General features: G+C 43.0%; 1 protein-coding gene across 2 annotated transcripts; it reads left to right on the top strand.

The window, feature by feature from the left end:
• Nucleotides 1–1,566: 1,566 nt before the first annotated feature.
• LOC115556980 (NFX1-type zinc finger-containing protein 1) lies at nt 1,567–17,548 on the top strand. Of its 2 annotated transcripts, none has more exons than XM_030374462.1 (19): nt 1,567–1,833; nt 2,310–2,384; nt 2,494–3,236; nt 3,498–3,732; nt 3,888–4,240; nt 4,353–4,532; nt 4,639–4,745; nt 5,011–5,249; nt 5,960–6,091; nt 6,745–6,902; nt 7,210–7,297; nt 7,382–7,495; nt 9,151–9,368; nt 9,725–9,864; nt 12,063–12,195; nt 12,566–12,733; nt 13,453–13,563; nt 14,007–14,102; nt 14,285–17,548. In XM_030374462.1, the coding sequence occupies exons 2-19, from the start codon at nt 2,324–2,326 to the stop codon at nt 16,667–16,669; spliced, it is 5,661 nt and encodes a 1,886-aa protein (XP_030230322.1). In that variant the 5' UTR covers nt 1,567–1,833; nt 2,310–2,323; the 3' UTR covers nt 16,670–17,548. The 2 variants fall into 2 exon arrangements, with proteins under 2 accessions (XP_030230322.1, XP_030230321.1); XM_030374461.1 differs by having other exon boundaries at nt 7,150–7,297.
• Nucleotides 17,549–17,809: the final 261 nt, after the last annotated feature.

Genomic DNA, 17,809 nt, shown 5'->3' with positions numbered 1-17,809 from the left:
AGGCGCGAGAGTCCTCCAAACGAACGAAGCAAGCGGCGCGGCAGAGAGACTACATTCTTGAGGTAATACTGATCAACCGTCTATCTATGAAGAAATTATAATAATTAGAAAAGAGCAGGGCTGTGTATTACAGAAACATCATAGTTAAAGACTTAAGTTAAGATTGGAATGCCTTATAGCTGCATAGCAGGCGCGTGCCGGCCATATGGGCAGGTGGGGCGGCGAACTCCCTGCAAAAGCATTCTCCCAAAAAAATAGTCCCTCAGTAAATCATTGCTCCAAGTTTATTTTTAATAATGTGATTGTCACATTAACTATCTATAGTTTCTGTAGGCTTTCCGACTATTTTTGTTCTGTTGATATCAAATTGATGGTGGCGATTCTAGTTGAGTTTAAAGTGTCATGCAATGTGGGGCGGCGGAGCTCAGCGACCGCGTCCCCGTATGTTTCTCGCATAACCCTGCAGGCTGCAATAAGAATTGCAATCCGTGCTAAAGACGCACTAACAAACACAAACCCTTCTACACTCAGCTGGTTTTCCTGACCGTTAACTTCATGTGCCTCCTTTTGTATCAACAGTCATTCGATTTGATTATATTAAACTTTATTGTCATTGAACCAAGTAACAGGTACTTGGACAACAAAATGCAAGTCATCTTCTGTAAATTATTTACAAATGGCCATCTCTAATCTACTTGGTTGCACACCTGTCTGAACTTTTATAAACCAATATAAGTCATCAATAATTAATAATAAAACAAGCTTCACATCAAGAGCAAAAAAAATAATATGGTAAACCCAAAAGGTCTTGAAAATACTTAGAAATTAAAGATATAAAAAAAGAAAGACAGGGAAATCTTTGATAGCACTTCCCCTGAATCCCCATTTGGCTCTTCCAAGCATGCAGGTAATACACTCTACTTTGGGAGTTATTCTATGTCACCGCGCTTTGAGGGTGGCATTGTATGTAAATTATTGGAATCGGTGAATAAAGTGATATTTGCACTCAAGTTGGACTGATGATTGACATCTGATAGGAATATCTCATGGACAAATACCAACTTATTGTTAACTAAAGTACATATTGCAGCTCTCTTTGCATATATTTTTAGCCCCATGCCCCTGCTGGTGTAATAGTGCAGGTGTTTGTTGTAAGGCAGGTTGATTTTGTAATTATTCAGTAATAATTTATTAAATTTTGTCTGAAACCTTTTATGTTTAAATGTAAGGCTTTACTCATCCCACAATAAATTAAATATAATGTTATTGAGTCAAAATATCTAAATGTGGGGGCTTTCCAAGTAAATATTGATTGATATGGCTTTAATTAAATCGGCATACTGTATATACTTCTGCCATAGGGTGCCACCCCTCAAAATCTCCTGTCCCCCTCTTGCCACCCCATGAATATTTTTCTAAATCCGCCCCTGGATCAGTGGTATTCCTCATAGCTCTCAGGCTGTGAGGAAATCAGCAGCCCGCGATCGCAGCTCCTTTGATGTGAACGCGCACAGAGCGCAGAGTTCAGAGCCGGACAATGATGTCGTAGTAAAGCCTTCAGGTCTACTCTGCATGCATCAACTGTGGCTAAACATCAACTGACATAAAAACGAAAAAACGGCTGGTTTTTGGTTTCTGCTTACGTCAATTATTCCCAGAAAACAGAGTAGCCTAATAAAACGTACCCTGCTCAATGAATTAGGGGGAAACGAAACCCAGGAAACATGATGTCATACCTAGTAAAACGAGTCAAACAGGCTCGCCTTTCACTCAGAGCATTCACTGTGGACCGGGAAGAGTTGGCCACCGCACCACCGCGAAGGGTTCGTTCAGGTTGGTCAATAAAGAAAATATTGTCTTTTAGTAACTCTAACTAACTACAAACCCGAACTATGACGACTTGAAATAACATAAATGTGAGGATGTATTTATAGGCTAAATGAGAATATTTTACCTAGGCAAATTCAATATGAACCAGCTTACATCAAACGGCTCCAGACCTCGAGTTACATTGTATAGATTATTATTATAATTATAATTATTAATGATGATTATTTATTTATGTGGAACCTGTATTTGTGTACAAAAATATACAGTTGTATTTGTCCGTTTCAGTAGTAACACAAAATATAAAGTTAGTCGCATCAATTGTACTTCCTTTCAGAATCCATTTCCTGAGCTCCTGGGGAGGAAATGAAACTTAGTTTGTCCTGCATGTATTTACTGCGTCCAGCAGGTGGCAGCGATGGCAGAGGTCAGACTGGATGTTGTTCAACTGACTCATTTTATGCCTTCCTCTTTTTCTTTAGCGACCCGTTAAAGTATGGATGGACCAACGAAAAACACAGGGGGTAGAGAATCCATGAAGAGAAATTATGGAAGAGGTAATTTAGAAGATGTCTGAAACGTGTCAGTGTAATAGCCTACTACACTTTCTCTATTGGCTAACAATTTTGCTTCCCCCCCCCCCCCCCCCCCCCCTGAATCATACAGGTGACAACGACTCTTTCAGGGGAGAGACGAGTGCCAGTAGTGAGTCTAGAAATAGTAAAAGGAGGAGAACACAGTGGGGGGAAGACGGCACGGCTGCTACAGGGAGAGCTGGACCATGGGAGGACAGAGGAGGGATAGGAGGAAGAAGAGGAGGTTGGAGGGATCAAAGACGCCCTGATGTGAGTCAAGTAGGCAGAGGACAAGGGAGAGGGACAAGTTGGGGAGGAGGTAGATCATGGAGGGGAGGAGACGCCAGAGGCGGCAGGGGTGGTAGGCGGGGTTGGATGGCCCCTGGAGCAGGTCAATGTGGTAGTCGGGGTCGGGGGGGCGGTCGCGGATCAAGACCCAGAGCGCCTCATTCGAGGTCAGCCCCCCCCAGCGACACCAGGGGGGGGGCGTCACACGGTCGCAGGATGACCTACACGATGCTGGCGGAGCTCTCGGAGAAACCGCCCTCCGAGGTGGCCATCACCCTCTCCTCCTCTCCTGCCTTTCAAGCGCTCCTGGAGGAGCGAGATATCCGGCCTGACCTCGTGCAGCTGGTTTGCTCTGCCCTGAGCAGGGCCTTCCAGTCGCGCGTGGATAGGAGCACGGTCCAGCACCTTGCTGGTGTGGTGAAGGACAGCGGGTTCCTGCGCACCATCCTCCCGCAATACGTAGGTGGAATGAGTTCAGAGTCCGACCCCACCCGCAGGGAACAGTACCCGCAGCACTTTGACAACATGATAGCTGTCCTGTCTAAGGTACGAAGGCTGCATGGGCAGCTGTACACTAAATGACATCCCAATTGTTGTGCAATGTTTTAACAACCAAAGTGATGGTATATAGTTGCTGTTAAGTGCAATCAAAGAAAGCCAACAGATTTTGTTGATGGAGAGGAAGTATTGATTATATATTTGGAGTGTGTCCAGTCAGTGACTAACCCTTTTTAGGATTATGATTATGATTATGGTGAATTTGATTATTATGATTATTATTATAATGTGTATAATTTGGTGCTGCAGGTGCTCAGCATCTTCCCAGCCAGCTCAGTCCAGGCTGTGTCTGTACTGGTGGTTCTCTTGCGGGCCTCTCTCATTGGCCTGAGGGACTCTGGGGTTGACATCGCACGTCCAACTGAAGAAAAGCTGGAAGACATCCATGCTTTAAGCCAGCAACTCCAAGAGAGATCCAGGGAGGGAAGCCTGCGTTCAGACCGGGACCTCCTTCCACTCTTATCCGACCAACTCGACAACCAAGGTCATCAATTATTAAGAACAGATGTTTATTGTTTAAGACTAGTTTAAAATGCTGGCAAAGATTTAGACTTGAGACTCATTAATTCGTAACATGCATACAAATTTACTTTAACAGTAACTGTAAAACTGTAAAAGTGCAAACTTCTGCTTATCCAGGTGAGGAAGATCTGGAGAACTTTCGTACAATACCCATCTATCCAACCAGAGAGGAGTTCCATGAAAATAAGACACCCTACCTGAGGCCCAACGCCACTACTCGCCAATACGCCAACACAGAAACCTACCTCGACACGCACTTCCGACTGCTGAGAGAGGACTTTGTGCGGCCTCTACGTGAGGGGATCCAGAGATTGATCTCGAGCGATTTGGACATGGGGAAGAATACCCAGCAGCTTAAGAAGGAGCGCTTCAACGACATCAGTGTGTACTTTGACGCCAAACTGGAGTCGCCTCTGTGCACTCGTTCAGGCTTAGCCTATGTTATCAAATTTGACGTTGAGCCTCTGAAGGCGAGTGTGTGGACCGACGTCCAACAGTCTTTCTATATTAATCACAACAACCATTGAACATTATTTTGATTATACTGTTATGATGTAATGAAGGAACCATCTTTTTCAACAGTTTGTTCGCTGGGAAAGCTCAAAGCGGTTACTCTATGGTTCTTTGTTGTGCATGTCGTGTGACAATTTTGAGAGCATCCTGTTTGCTACAATATCTGAACGAGAGCTGAAAGACGTGAAGAAAGGCATAATTCAGGTCATCTTTTCTGATGAGAGCAAACAAAAGCTGGCAACCATGCAGGTAGGACTTTGTGTATTTTACTGTGTTACTGTGTGTTACTGTGTGGGGTATTAAGGTGGCATTGTATAATGAATATCTCGCAGCAATAACCTACCTTTTTCTACAGACCAATCTGCCGTTTCTGATGGTGGAGACGTCTGCCTACTTTGAGGCCTACCGTCATGTTCTGGAGGGCCTGCAGGAAGTACAGGGAGATGAGCTTCCCTTTCAGAGGTTAAAAATTTGTTTAATTTTCTGCTAACAAAAAAATACATAAACAGACATTGCATCATACAATATCTGTGCATGCTTGAGAGTTTATTTATAGAAAGATAATAATTAATGTAATACAATACAATCTCACCTCATTAAACCTTACTTTTTAGTCTTCAGTAAGTCAACATCACATTGGGTGCTCTTTTATTCCCTGAATCACTTGTATGTACTTTTTTTACAACCAAGATCCCCAATGTGTCAATCCCCAATGTGTCGACTTCAGGTATATAGTGGAGTGCAGCCCAGATGTGCAACCCCCACGGTATCTGAGGGAAAACGACATGTACAACCTGGAACAGGTGGCAGACCCTAAGAAGAACCAGAAGTTCGAGCCCTTTCACTGCCTCAGGCCTGCTGACTGGCCTGCCAAGGAGACCCTCGACCTGGACGAGTCTCAGATGGAAGCCTTTCAATTGGCTCTCACTAAGGAGCTAGCCATCATACAAGGACCCCCTGGCACTGGTAGACACTTCTACTTTAACCATAGATCAAAAATATATATTGATTTGCAATTCAAGTTTTATGCATATATTTATGTATACATACATTTATTTATTTAAAGCTGATTTCAGATAGGTTCACATATTCTCTGATTTGGCAAAGTTGTGCTGGGATGAGAGGTACGAAAAGTGGGGGAACACACTGTAGGATTAGATCTCATATTCCAATCCTGGCTGGATCCACATCAATGCTTTTTTTTTCAGTTTGTATCTGGATCAAGGTTATCCAATCCAAAAATTAAGGAGGATTACCTGATCATTGATAGCAAAAATGGGATTTCCAAATCCGTATCATTCTCATCTAGTTTTTTGGATGATTGTCTCTGAATGGTCGACAAACATTTGATGTTTCAATTAAAACCAGAAGCTTTTGTTTTGGTGAGACACTGTAGTCAAGAAATGTCTTATCTAGTGTAGGAGGTGAGGGAATGTATTTGGTCCTGAGTTAATCTGGTGGTCTGGGACAGATGCATGCTGGAGACGGGGAATCATGCAATTGCTAACGGCCCCCATGCCCTTTCAGGCTAGCTCAAACAACAGACTCAGGATAAAACATACTCAAATTAGGGCGGTTTCCACTTTACCTGCGATTATGGTTTCTCAGGAAAGTAAAGCTTGACAATCATTTCGTGCTGTTGTTAGGCTGCAACTACATTTCTGATCTGTCTATAGGGAAGACCCATGTCGGCCTTAAAATCGCCAAGGCTCTGTTGACCAACCAGGGACTCTGGAGTGCCGATCAGGAGGCTGCGCCAATGCTTGTCGTGTGTTACACAAACCACGCTTTGGACCAGTTCCTGGAGGGTAAGCAGGCACCACTGCCACCACAGCCAATGTGGCCCACAGACCCTTCCTATTGGTCTCAATTCGTCCCTCGACCAGGCCCAACGAGCCTCTCTCACCTCGCTCTACATGGATTAAAAGCAGGAGAAAACACTGAAGAGCTTAATTCTATAGGTGAATCGCTCTCCGCCAACTGCTATGAGCAAACACAATTTTTTGTTTGTATAGATATGAACTGATAATCGATTCCTTACAATTTCCGATATAGTTACCAAGTAAGATTAGAAATAAGTACCGTAACATGGTTCTTTCAATACACCCATGTTTTGGGCAGATGCTTTGCAGTTCCTTTGATCATTGATTTTTCCAGCTCTATGCACATGATTCTTCTAGAATGAGCTTCTTCTTGTCACTCAGCCTATCAGGATGCTATACATATCACTCTTCAACATGTTTAATGAAGTTTAAGCATTATTGAAAATTAAAAAATTCTGGTAAACTTGCACACCTCAGCTTTAATGTGAAATTCACTATATAATTGTATTGGAATGGGTAACATCTTTTGGGAATTCTGTGAGAGTACAACCCTATTCTGCTCATATTCCACTCTACAAATTGCTTCAAACTGCTTTAAGTTTTGCTCTCTTGCTTCGTCTTCCTTTGGATATTTGAAGGTATCCATACATTTCTAAGAAATGGCATTGTGAGAGTTGGGGGCCGGAGCAACAGCGAGGACCTGAAGCCCTTCAACCTTAAACATCTAATGGAAGACTTCCGCAAGGGGAATTTGGATATAAACATGCCCAATCACCTACGATATGCTTTTACAGAGGTGAGATCCCTTGACAAACTGACCTACCGCTAATGTCTGTCTGTCTGTCTGTCTGTCTGGCTGGCTGGCTGGCTGGCTGGCTGGCTGGCTGGCTAACCGACTAACCGAAAGCTGTACTTAGGTCAGATACTTTTGTTATCCACCTGAGCAACTTTTTTGTTATGTTTTATGTTGCTTTTCGTTTATTTGAACAATGTCCCACACAATTACAAATACAATGTTGACTCGATTAAACCTTTTTAAATAGATTATAAGCAATATAAGAAGTCGGGAGGATGAAATCAATGATAAATCGGTACAACTACAGTGCAGTCAGAAGGGGGTCCTCCGGGAGAACATTCTACAGAATTACATTTCAGATAGACACTGGCCCAGTCTGGAACTGCCTTACTGCCGTAAGTTATTAGTTTGTTTTTCATATTATTCATATGATATTTTTAATGCACATCATTAATCTTCCATGCAATTCTCCCAACAAGCTGGCTGGTACGAAGAGCTGCATTCAAGAGAAAAAAGGCAGAGTCCGATGGTTGAGTGGTTGGGATTAGGTCCCACATTCTTCCAGCAGGAAGCGGAAGAGGAAGCACATGAAGGTGAGGTTCCTGCTTAACAACAAAATAGTCAACTACTTTAATGGTTGCCCTGCTGGTTCCGTCACTGTTGAAGAAAACAGCCATCCATATTTAAGGGCTGTACAAATTTAAAGTTAGGGTTGGCAATTTATTTCATTGCAAAGCATTTTTGTCATATTTATAAATCCTCATTACACCCGAAAGCATTTTCATTCTCTTGCGCTCATTGCACATGACCACTGTCTTCCACAAGTCTTTAAAGACAGATTGCGGGCCTTAACATTAAGCTTTTTAAGCTTTTTCTGTTATGTTGTATTTGCCCAATAGCAAAACAAACTTGCCCAAAATGGAAAATGTAAACCAACAAGTATTTGTTGAATTATAATAATTTATTCAAATACAAAACATAACAATTATGGCTGCAACGCTTTCAAACCAGCTAGCCCAACAGAAGAAACACTGGGGCCTCAAAATTAATTAATTGATATATTAATTTATTGAAACATTTATTTTTATTGATTTTTGGTGAATATTTCAAACTATTAATTGCATCCCGATTCGCTATAATGCAAAGTAATATAATGATTCATTATCAGCAAATAATCCCCTGTAGTAAGTAACAGCCCACCATTGGCAACTACTACATCGATGAGAATGACAAAATGTATTTTTATTGATTTGTGGTGATTTCTTTCCTGAAACAATTCCACGTTGAAGTCTGTGGGGTGTAATTTGTAGACGGCCCCTAAAACAGATAGCAGCCGGAACGTAGATTTAAAGGTCCCATGACATGCCACCAGGTGTGGGCTGATGACATCACAGGTGGGCGTGTCCAACTAGATGTGAGCTGGACAGATCAGTCTACCAGCCTAACCAGTGGACTGTAGCAAACGTTGCTCATCTTTCGTCACACATCTAGGTGGACACGCCCACCTGTGAAGTCATAAGGGACAGATTTCCAAAACAGCTTGTAACGGCTAATCAACCCACACCTCGTGGCATGTCATGGGACCTGAAGTGCTGTTCTCGCACAGATATCAATAGCAACCTGTCGTTGAGATTTTTGTTGATATAGTGTCCTAAACTGTCCTCAACATACTACACCCGTAATGTAGAGAAATTGTGTTGATGAAACCGATAGCGGGGTAGTCACAACCGCAATCAGTTAACTTTTACCCGCCGGCAAGATGGACCCACGTTAGCGTTTTAAAAAAAAAAGAAATACTTGCCCGAACATGCAACTAAATGTCGCATTTAAGTTGCCCGATCACAGACACCGGGCAAGCAGGCAATCATTAATATCGAGGCCTGCTTGCCAGCTAATCATGTGTTTTGGGGGAGTGGATTTGGAGGGAGGCCTGAGGGATTTTTTTTAGGTTAGATACTTTCAAAGACTTTCTTCTATACCCTGACAATTGAAAGGAAACAAATAATTTGATCACATAAAATAGCTTCAGAACATTTATTTCATATTTAAATTACATTTAAATTCAATTTGAATGATATATTTTTTATACATTTTGTAATATCCCTGGCTACACTGACTATCACAGTCTGTATAACAGTAGATTGACATAAGTCAGTACACAAATCTCCTGTAAACTGTATACACACATTTTTTGCGTAAATAAGATTTGCGTAAATAATATTTTCAATTCCTGGTTTCAATGCATCAGACCCAGAATCTGACCCAGAAGCGGAAGCGGATGAGATGATCCAGATCGCTGAGGAAGCAGACCAGATTCACAATGAGCGATTTATGGAAGTCAGCTTTGAGCGTCCAAATTTGAGGATGATAAGGCAGCAGGAAGTGCACCAGGCAGAGGAACAGATTCTGGCAATGAACTTTAAGAATGTCCGCCGACAGGGGGGCCAGAGTGACCGGGAATGGCGGGTAAAGCTGACAGCCTTGTTTCTGTTGAACAGTGACGTCATGCATCTTTAATACATATTTTATAAATTCTTAGATGCTTTTTGAAGTGTTTTTTTTAACATGTCAAGGCAGCTAAGAAGTGCCTCATAAAATAAAGAAAGTAAAATTGGAGTTCCTTGCTCAACGGCAATGGGAGTATTTAGGAAGAGCGAATAGACCATGGCTGTATCATGAATTTCACTCGCTAAACCTTTAACTTATTCATCTGAAATAATACAGACAAGTGATCTAAGCAATCGTAGTTCTTTCATACTTTGTAATTGTAATTGTAACCTAGAATAAAACCTTATTATATTACGTTATTCTGAATTTTTCAGATGCAAAGAAACCAGAGGAAATGTATGAAGAGAAAATTCCGGAAGGAACTGGATAAGGAATCAGATATGACTGAAGCAGAGGAAATGGCCATAGATGACGTTCGGCAACTGAGTTTTGCAGAACGATGGAGACTTTATCGGTATGGGTGAACTTTTTTCACTTTCACTTCCTCATGACCTTTTTTTTCAATTATTTATCCTGACTTCACTTATTACTTTCTTTAAAAAATAAATGTATGTAATGCAGAAAGAAGCTTTAAATATGTGAAAAGGTAGATTATCTTTGGTTATAGAAACTAAAACAGAAGAAAATGTTGTAAGATTGTGGTTTGATTCTTCAGGGTTTAAATTCACATTTTACATTTAGGGCATTTAGCAGACGCCTTTATTCAAAGCGACTTACAATAAGTACATTTGTCAGAAGAAAGAGAAACAATAAATCACCGTTGGTACAGTGAGGATGGTCATAGTAACAAGTGCCAAGCACTAACGATTGTTAGGTAAACCGATTCCCCATATACAACAAGGATAGCTAGGATAAGATGCTACACAATGGTACGTACTATTTTTAAGTGCAAGTAAATATACATACAATACATACAATAAGTGCGTACATTAAGTGACTGGAGGTACTACATACAATAAGTGCGTAAGAGGGGTGTGGGCGGGGGGGGGGGGGGGGGGGGGGTAAGGGGGGAGGAGTTCCCCTTTACCCCCTTTAAAAAATAAGAATGCATGAATGTGCAGATAGTCTTTTCTTAAAGGAAATTAACATTTTTAATGTAAAGTGCTCTAGCACCATCCTGACCCCCAACGTCAGTCCAGAAAGCCATGCTTCTTGTGGTGTCTTATTGTTGTTAAAGCTGCCCCGACCAACCAGTAGGGGTCGCTAATGCAGCGACCATGACACAAACCATTCTATGCCTGCCTAACCTAACCTATGAACACAGATACTGTAGGACCATTATTAAAGGTCCATGGCATGAAAATCACTTTACGAGGTTTTCTAACATTAATTTGAGTTCCCCTAGCCTGCCTATCGTCCCCCATTGGCTAAAACTTGCGTTCGGTGTAAAACAAGCACTAGGTATACTGCTCGCCTGTGAAAAAATTGAAGCTCAGGCGCGCTGATTTGGAATGTGGCCCCATATATCGTCATAAGGGGCCAAGCTCCACCCCTTTCTCTGTCTTGCCCGCCCAGAGAATTTGGCCCGCCAATGAGACAATGAGCTTCGACCGAGCTAGCGTCACATGTGTTTGTGCCCGCTGCCGAGGAACCACCGCCTCGGCGCTGCAGGAGGCGGTGGTGCCTAAGCGCTGACCGCTGCCGAGGCGGTGGTCCCTGGAAAGCGAGGCTCCGGCGGAAGACAACCGCGCTCAACAATTGCGGACAACAATCCCTTTCCCCTCCATGTTGTTGTTCAGCCTACTTCAGATTGATGTGGACATGGAAGAACCAGAGACATCGGAGAACCCGACGCAGTCGTTTGAGATCCATAATATCGTCTGGAAGCTCACACAGCTTTTGGCGGTGATAATATATATTATACACAATAGATATCTATGTATAATATGATAATATTTAGATATAGAGCTCCAGGACTCCCGTGGGAGTGTTCTAGATATTTACAGAACACGGCCAAAGGCTGTGTGCGCCTCGCCATTGCGATACATCCACTGTAAATAGAGCGCATGGTACCGTGGCCGCAAGTTGCTCAGGGCCACACCCCCATCCTCCTCCTTGACCCGCCTCTCTCCTCCTCATTTGCATTAAAGCTACAGACACCGAAACGGCGCATTTGGGGAAAGCTCAATGTGCGACTGGCTCGTAGTGGCTGTAATTCTGCACCACGGCTGAATTTCGGGAACGTCCTCAAAGACTGTGTTTTGGGGCACACTAATATTTAAATTAAAGCATTGTTAAAGTAGCATGCCATGGGACCTTTAAGAATAAAAACACAGTTTTATCAATAGACAGTAGCAGTCTATCAGTGTAACAACACGGCTGTGATGTACTGTGTAAAAATCAAGCCAATAAAAACAAAGATGAGCTTGTTCATCGTCTGTTAACAGTATGCAATAAGTATCTAAAAAAAAGTTGGCTTTATTTTTAAACCTCTGCGGCCCATTGGCCAATCCTGCACTACCCGCTATCGGTCCACGGCCAGGTGGTTGAGAACCCCTGCTTCATGGGATAGAACTTTCTTTCAAGTTTTGTAACAAAAATAGTATCCCCAAAAGGACGGCATGACGTCCACAGGGTCCAAGTTCTGAAGTTCCTGATGAGGATCGTAAAAGAAAATGGTGTGTTTTTCTCTCCCCACGTCATCTTCTGCAGGCTATGGGTGTCACGCTACAGGTCTTTTCTGCAAGATCAACTTCAGAAGTCCATGGAGGAATACCAGAACACGGTGGAAAGGTTGGAGGAGGTGCGGCTCAACGAGAAAATCAGTCTCCTCCGCAACGCCAAGGTATAACCACAGCTATTATAGAGTGAGAGAGTTATGCCATCCAGGATGAAGGAACATGAAAGGAAAGAGACTGCAGTATCATGCTTGAGAACCGCGGGTAGTGTGCTAGACTGTGTGTAACGCACGGAGATGGGATTTTAATCTCCATCTACTTAAGCTTTAAGTGGGCTATTCACAGGGTATTGGAAATTCACTATTATATGCAATATCAAGCATACTGCCTACAATCATTTGCACCCCTGGTGGTCAATGCACATATTCAGCCAAGTTGCTTATCTTTTTATTTGAACACCTTTTGGTAAAACTAAGACATACGATTCAAGAGGTTTCATTTACCCAAACATCAAAATGTTGTGTACTGCTCAACCAGGTCATCGGCATGACGACCACAGGGGCGGCCAAGTTCCGTAAGATCTTGCAGGAAGTGCGTCCGCGGCTGGTGATAGTGGAGGAGGCTGCTGAGGTGTTGGAGGCCCACACCATCACCTCTCTGAACCCAGAGTGTCAGCACCTCATCCTCATCGGAGACCACCAGCAGGTACTACAACAACAACAACAACAACAACAACAACAACAACAACAACAACAACAACAGAGAACACATGTTGGGTCTTAAAGCTGTCACTTCAGCACTTTAGTTAAAATTAACGATAATGAAGATCTAGATACCATAATATTATGAATCCTACTTTCATACACCTGGACGGGCAATACCACGTGGCGATGTTACCACACTGTCGACTTTGAAACAGCTTATACTGGCGAATCAACATCAGCAAACCTGCTGGTAAAATAGAGGCCCTTTGAAAGGAAAAGGGAATAACGAATAAAGCCCTTTCCCTGGGAATATTCCCTTTGTCACTATAATGTGGACACATTAGGATTCAGGATTCAAGGATTCAAGATTCAAAGTTTTTTATTTGTCTCATACAGGATGTGCATTGAAATTGTTTGTGTGACATACTCTGTATTCTATACTCAGAACTCTAATGCAAGCTCCATTCCTGAGGGGGTTAGATTAGGGGTCAAACAACAACAAGTGAAATATTGCAGAGTCAATAATTCCCGCTTGATTAGAAGTGTCAATCACATATGCTATAAGCAAAGCAACTTGACACATTATTTCTCAAACAAATGTTGTAGTATTTTACTTGAGTAGGCTGCTGTTCAATGACCAAGGCCCTTAAAGGGGACATGCTTTGAACTAAAACACATACATATATACATATACATATATGATGTTTTCTCTCCTGGTAGCTGCGGCCTAGTGCTACAGTGTACGATCTGGCCAAGAATTTCAATCTGGAGGTTTCCATGTTCGAGAGGCTGGTGAAATCTGGTTTCCCTTTCGTCAGGCTCAACTATCAGGTTGGTACAATGGCAGCCTCCTGCCTTGATTTAAGAAAGGCTGGAAATATTCACTCTTCTCGGTCACAGAATATGAAATGTTGTGGACATAAGTTGTGTGTTAAATAATATGTATGGGTCTTTCTACATACAAAACATAATTAATATAAATAAAACATGTTGAAACAATGAAAGCAAAACCAAATATTATATTATATTTTCTGAATTTTGGTTCAAAACTTCACTGTTGTCCCTTATTGGTTTGTAAGCAAAAGATCAAACAATGACGAGCTGTGTGTGTGTGTGTGTGTGTGTGTGTGTGTGTGTGTGTGTGTGTGTGTGTGTGTGTGTGTGTGTGTGTGTGTGTGTGTGTGTGTGTGTGTGTGTGTGTGTTTGTGTGTGTGTGTGTATGTGTGTGTGTGTGTGTGTGCGTGCATGCGTGCGTGTTTGGTCGTCGGGTCAAGCATCGCATGAGGCCCGAAATCGCCCGCCTCCTGACTCTTCACATCTACCCTGAGCTGGAGAACCACCCGTCAGTCATGGACTACGACAATGTCAAGGTGCTTGTTGAATCCACTGCCTCTGCCTCAGGGTGGCAGACATCTTTGTCCCTTCTACATTTAAAAGTTTCTCCTAACGTCTCTCTTTCCTCCTATTAAATGTATTTTAATGCTTGTATACTCCAAATAGATGATCCTTTCAGAGCCATAATGTATATTCTCGATTGTCTGCTTCATCACAGGGCATCCAAACCAATCTGTTCTTCCTGGAGCACAGACACCTAGAGGAAAACCTCAGAGATGGGAAGAGTCACGAGAACCAACATGAAGCCATGTTTGTAGTTGCTCTGTGTCGCTATCTTCTGATGCAGGACTACAATCCAGAACAGATTACTATCCTCACCACGTACAGCGGACAGCTCTTCTGCCTGCGCAATATGATGCGCTCCTCCGAGTTTGCAGGGGTCAAAGTGCATGTGGTTGACAAGTACCAAGGGGAGGAGAACGACATTGTCTTGCTGTCTCTGGTCCGCAGCAACACCATGGGCAGTGTGGGCTTCTTGAGCATCCCCAACCGTGTCTGCGTGGCATTATCACGCGCCAAGAAAGGCCTCTACTGCATTGGAAACAGTGCAATACTGAGCAAAGTCAAACTGTGGAGCAATATCTTCGGCACCTTGAAAGAGAAGGATCAGATGGGCAAAGCGCTCACTCTGTGCTGTCAGAACCACCCAGTAAAACAGATTCAGGCCGCCTGCTCTGAGGACTTTAAAAAAGCCCCCGAAGGGGGGTGTTTGATGCCTTGTGAGTTCCGCTTGGACTGCGGTCATGTTTGTGCTCGAGTATGCCACCCTTATGACCCCCAGCACAAGTACTACAAGTGTGAGAAACAGTGTGAGAGAAAACTGTGTGTTCGTGGACACAGTGTGTGCCCATTGGCTTGTCACCATCAATGCCCAGCGTGTCCAGTGAAGATTGAGAAGACCATACCAGGTTGTGGGCACAAGCAAATGATCCCTTGTTACATGGACCCTTCTGACTTCAAATGCAGGGTAATGGTCCCCCTCATCCTCAAGTGTGGACATACCCAGAGTGATAACTGCTTCTACAAGACAAAGGACTATGAGCCTAAGTGTAGGACCCGATGTGACCTACAGCTGAAATGCGGCCACAGCTGTACTGGTACTTGCTACGAATGCAACCAGGGGCGCTATCACCTCCCATGCTCCTACCAGTGTGAACGTCTGCTCATTTGTTCCCATAAGTGCAGGGAACCTTGCACCGGTGAGTGCCCTCCATGCAAGCTGCCCTGCGAGAACGTCTGCATCCACAGCAAATGCAAGAAACGTTGTGGACAACCCTGTGCCCCTTGCGCAGAGCCTTGCGCATGGCAATGTCAGCACCAAAGCTGCAGCAAGCGTTGCCACGAATCTTGTGACCGCCCGCCATGCATGAAGCCCTGTTCCAAAATGCTGGGCTGCGGCCACCCCTGCATAGGCCTCTGCGGAGACAAATGTCCAAACAAATGTCGCGTCTGTGATCAAGACGAGGTCACAGAAATATTCTTCGGCTCTGAGGACGATCCCGAGGCTTACTTCATTCAACTGGAGGACTGCGGTCACATTGTTGAGTCCAAAGCTATGGACACATACATGGAGATGGACCAGAAGTCAGAGGACAACGAGCAGATGGTTATCAAACTGAAAGACTGCCCCAGATGTCGCACTCCGATCCGCAGGAACCTTCGCTACGGCTCTCACATCAACCGCAGCCTGGCCGAGATAGAGAAAGTCAAGGAGAAGATAAATGGACACAAGATAGATATTGAAACTAAAAGAAACACCATCAAAGTGCAATGGCAAAAAGGCTACTTCCACAGACAACTTCTTACATATTTGCCGTACAAGTGTCAAGATCATGTTCAAAGCCAATTGTCAGAGTCAGATCTCACCGCTAATGACTTGCTGGGTCTGGAACATACAATGCTTTTTATTGAGAGAGCCGCCATGCTTCTCAAGATCCAAAGAAAGGAGATGACTGGAAACCATTGCCTCAGTTTCACAGACAAAGTCGATGAGTTCCTCCAATGGCTTCTTCACCCAAATCAGAAATTCACTGAACAACAAGTCTCAGATCTGCAAAAGGAACTGCAGAGACTCACCCTTTTGGCTGAACTCAACGCACGGTGCACAATGGCAGACGCAAGAGAACAAATGACAGAAATACAGGCTGAGGTAGATGCTATCAGGAAGGTTCTGGATAAGATTGACTCATTCACAGAACAAGACGCAATCAAAGTGAAGCTGGCCCTAAAGGATATAGAAGAAAAGATCCCTTACACAGGCCTTGGCATTAGTGATAAGGAGAAGGCGATGGTCGTTTCAGCTCTGAAGTTGCCACCTGGTCACTGGTACAAGTGTCCCAACGGCCATGTCTATATCATAACGGAGTGCGGAGGGGCAATGGAGAGCAGACTCTGCCCAGACTGTGATGCCACTATCGGTGGACAAAGTCACGCTTTGGCCAGTGGAAACCAGGTCGCCTCAGAGATGGACGGAGCGCAGCACGCGGCTTGGTCTGAGGGCAATAATATGTTGAATTTTGATCAATTCGACTTTAATGACTAAAACACGACCACCTGTTGGCTGACCAGTTTTTGCATGTGGGGATTGTTAATTGGTTGGTAGGTTGACAGGATTAGTAGGTCGGCAAGTTAATTTGACTACTCTAACCTACTCTTTAGTAGTTTTACATCTTGCAAAAATTGTCATATGCAAGAATGTTGGCCGATTATATGGGTATAATGATAAGAACACTATGTAACTTCAACGCTATGGTCAAAATAGTTCTTAATCTTTTTAGTAACACACATGCCTAAAAACAGATGCACACAGTCTATAAATAACATGGCTACACTGGATCAATTAGAAAATATATCTTTACGAAGAGCAGTGCATTTGAAAAACGAATGATGATTTCTTTCTTGTTAATGCTTTAAGTGTTGTGCTTCAGTTATTACATAAACATAACTGCTTGCACTGCGATTTATTGTGTCAACTCTCCACTCATGAATCAAAGGACAACTACGTTGGGGAAAAGTACAGCCTACTAAAATAGCATTGTCAAGGCAAGTAATGAAAACAATGACATTTTAAATGGATGTCTTGCAAAGTTACCGAGGGGGACAATAATGGACAAAGATGCTGACAATGAAATATAAGAATATATTTATGCTGAATGATTATCTCATATATCATGTTAAGATGCTCATTGTCACAATTGCAGTAGACCAGTAGGCCTACTTTTTTTACCAGGTCTGGTAGAACCAGGAGTGTGTGTAGTAAGTACCAAAAAAATAAAGTCAAGAAAGTGATTTGCTATTCATTTACCTGTGAGGAGAAGAAGAGACTGATCAAAAAGGAAAGAACAAGGTCATTATTCTAGAGAGAAATGCTGTCAAAATAAGGTTTTCCATCCTGTAAATAAAACAAAAAAAGGAAAACAAATGTCATTTTTTATTATGTTTCAGAGAGGTCACCTCTCCGAAGTTCAGCACTGCAATCAATTGTGGAAGGTTGAAACCCCTTACAGAAAACAAACCGAATCGGTTGTGTCAACTAGGAAGGGGGAGGGGGAGGTATATGATTTGTGAACTCTGACGTTGCCCAGGGAACAGCTCTGAAATACTCTCAGATACCCTATATGTGTGATGAATCAATACAGTCCTCTTACAATACAGTGCTAATCAACAACTTTTGGATAATATC

Source organism: Gadus morhua, chromosome 13 (assembly GCF_902167405.1).
Source record: "Gadus morhua chromosome 13, gadMor3.0, whole genome shotgun sequence".
NCBI lineage: Eukaryota > Metazoa > Chordata > Actinopteri > Gadiformes > Gadidae > Gadus > Gadus morhua.
The sequence above is the reverse complement of the archived record's forward strand: the minus strand, read 5'-3'. Positions and strand labels throughout refer to the sequence as shown.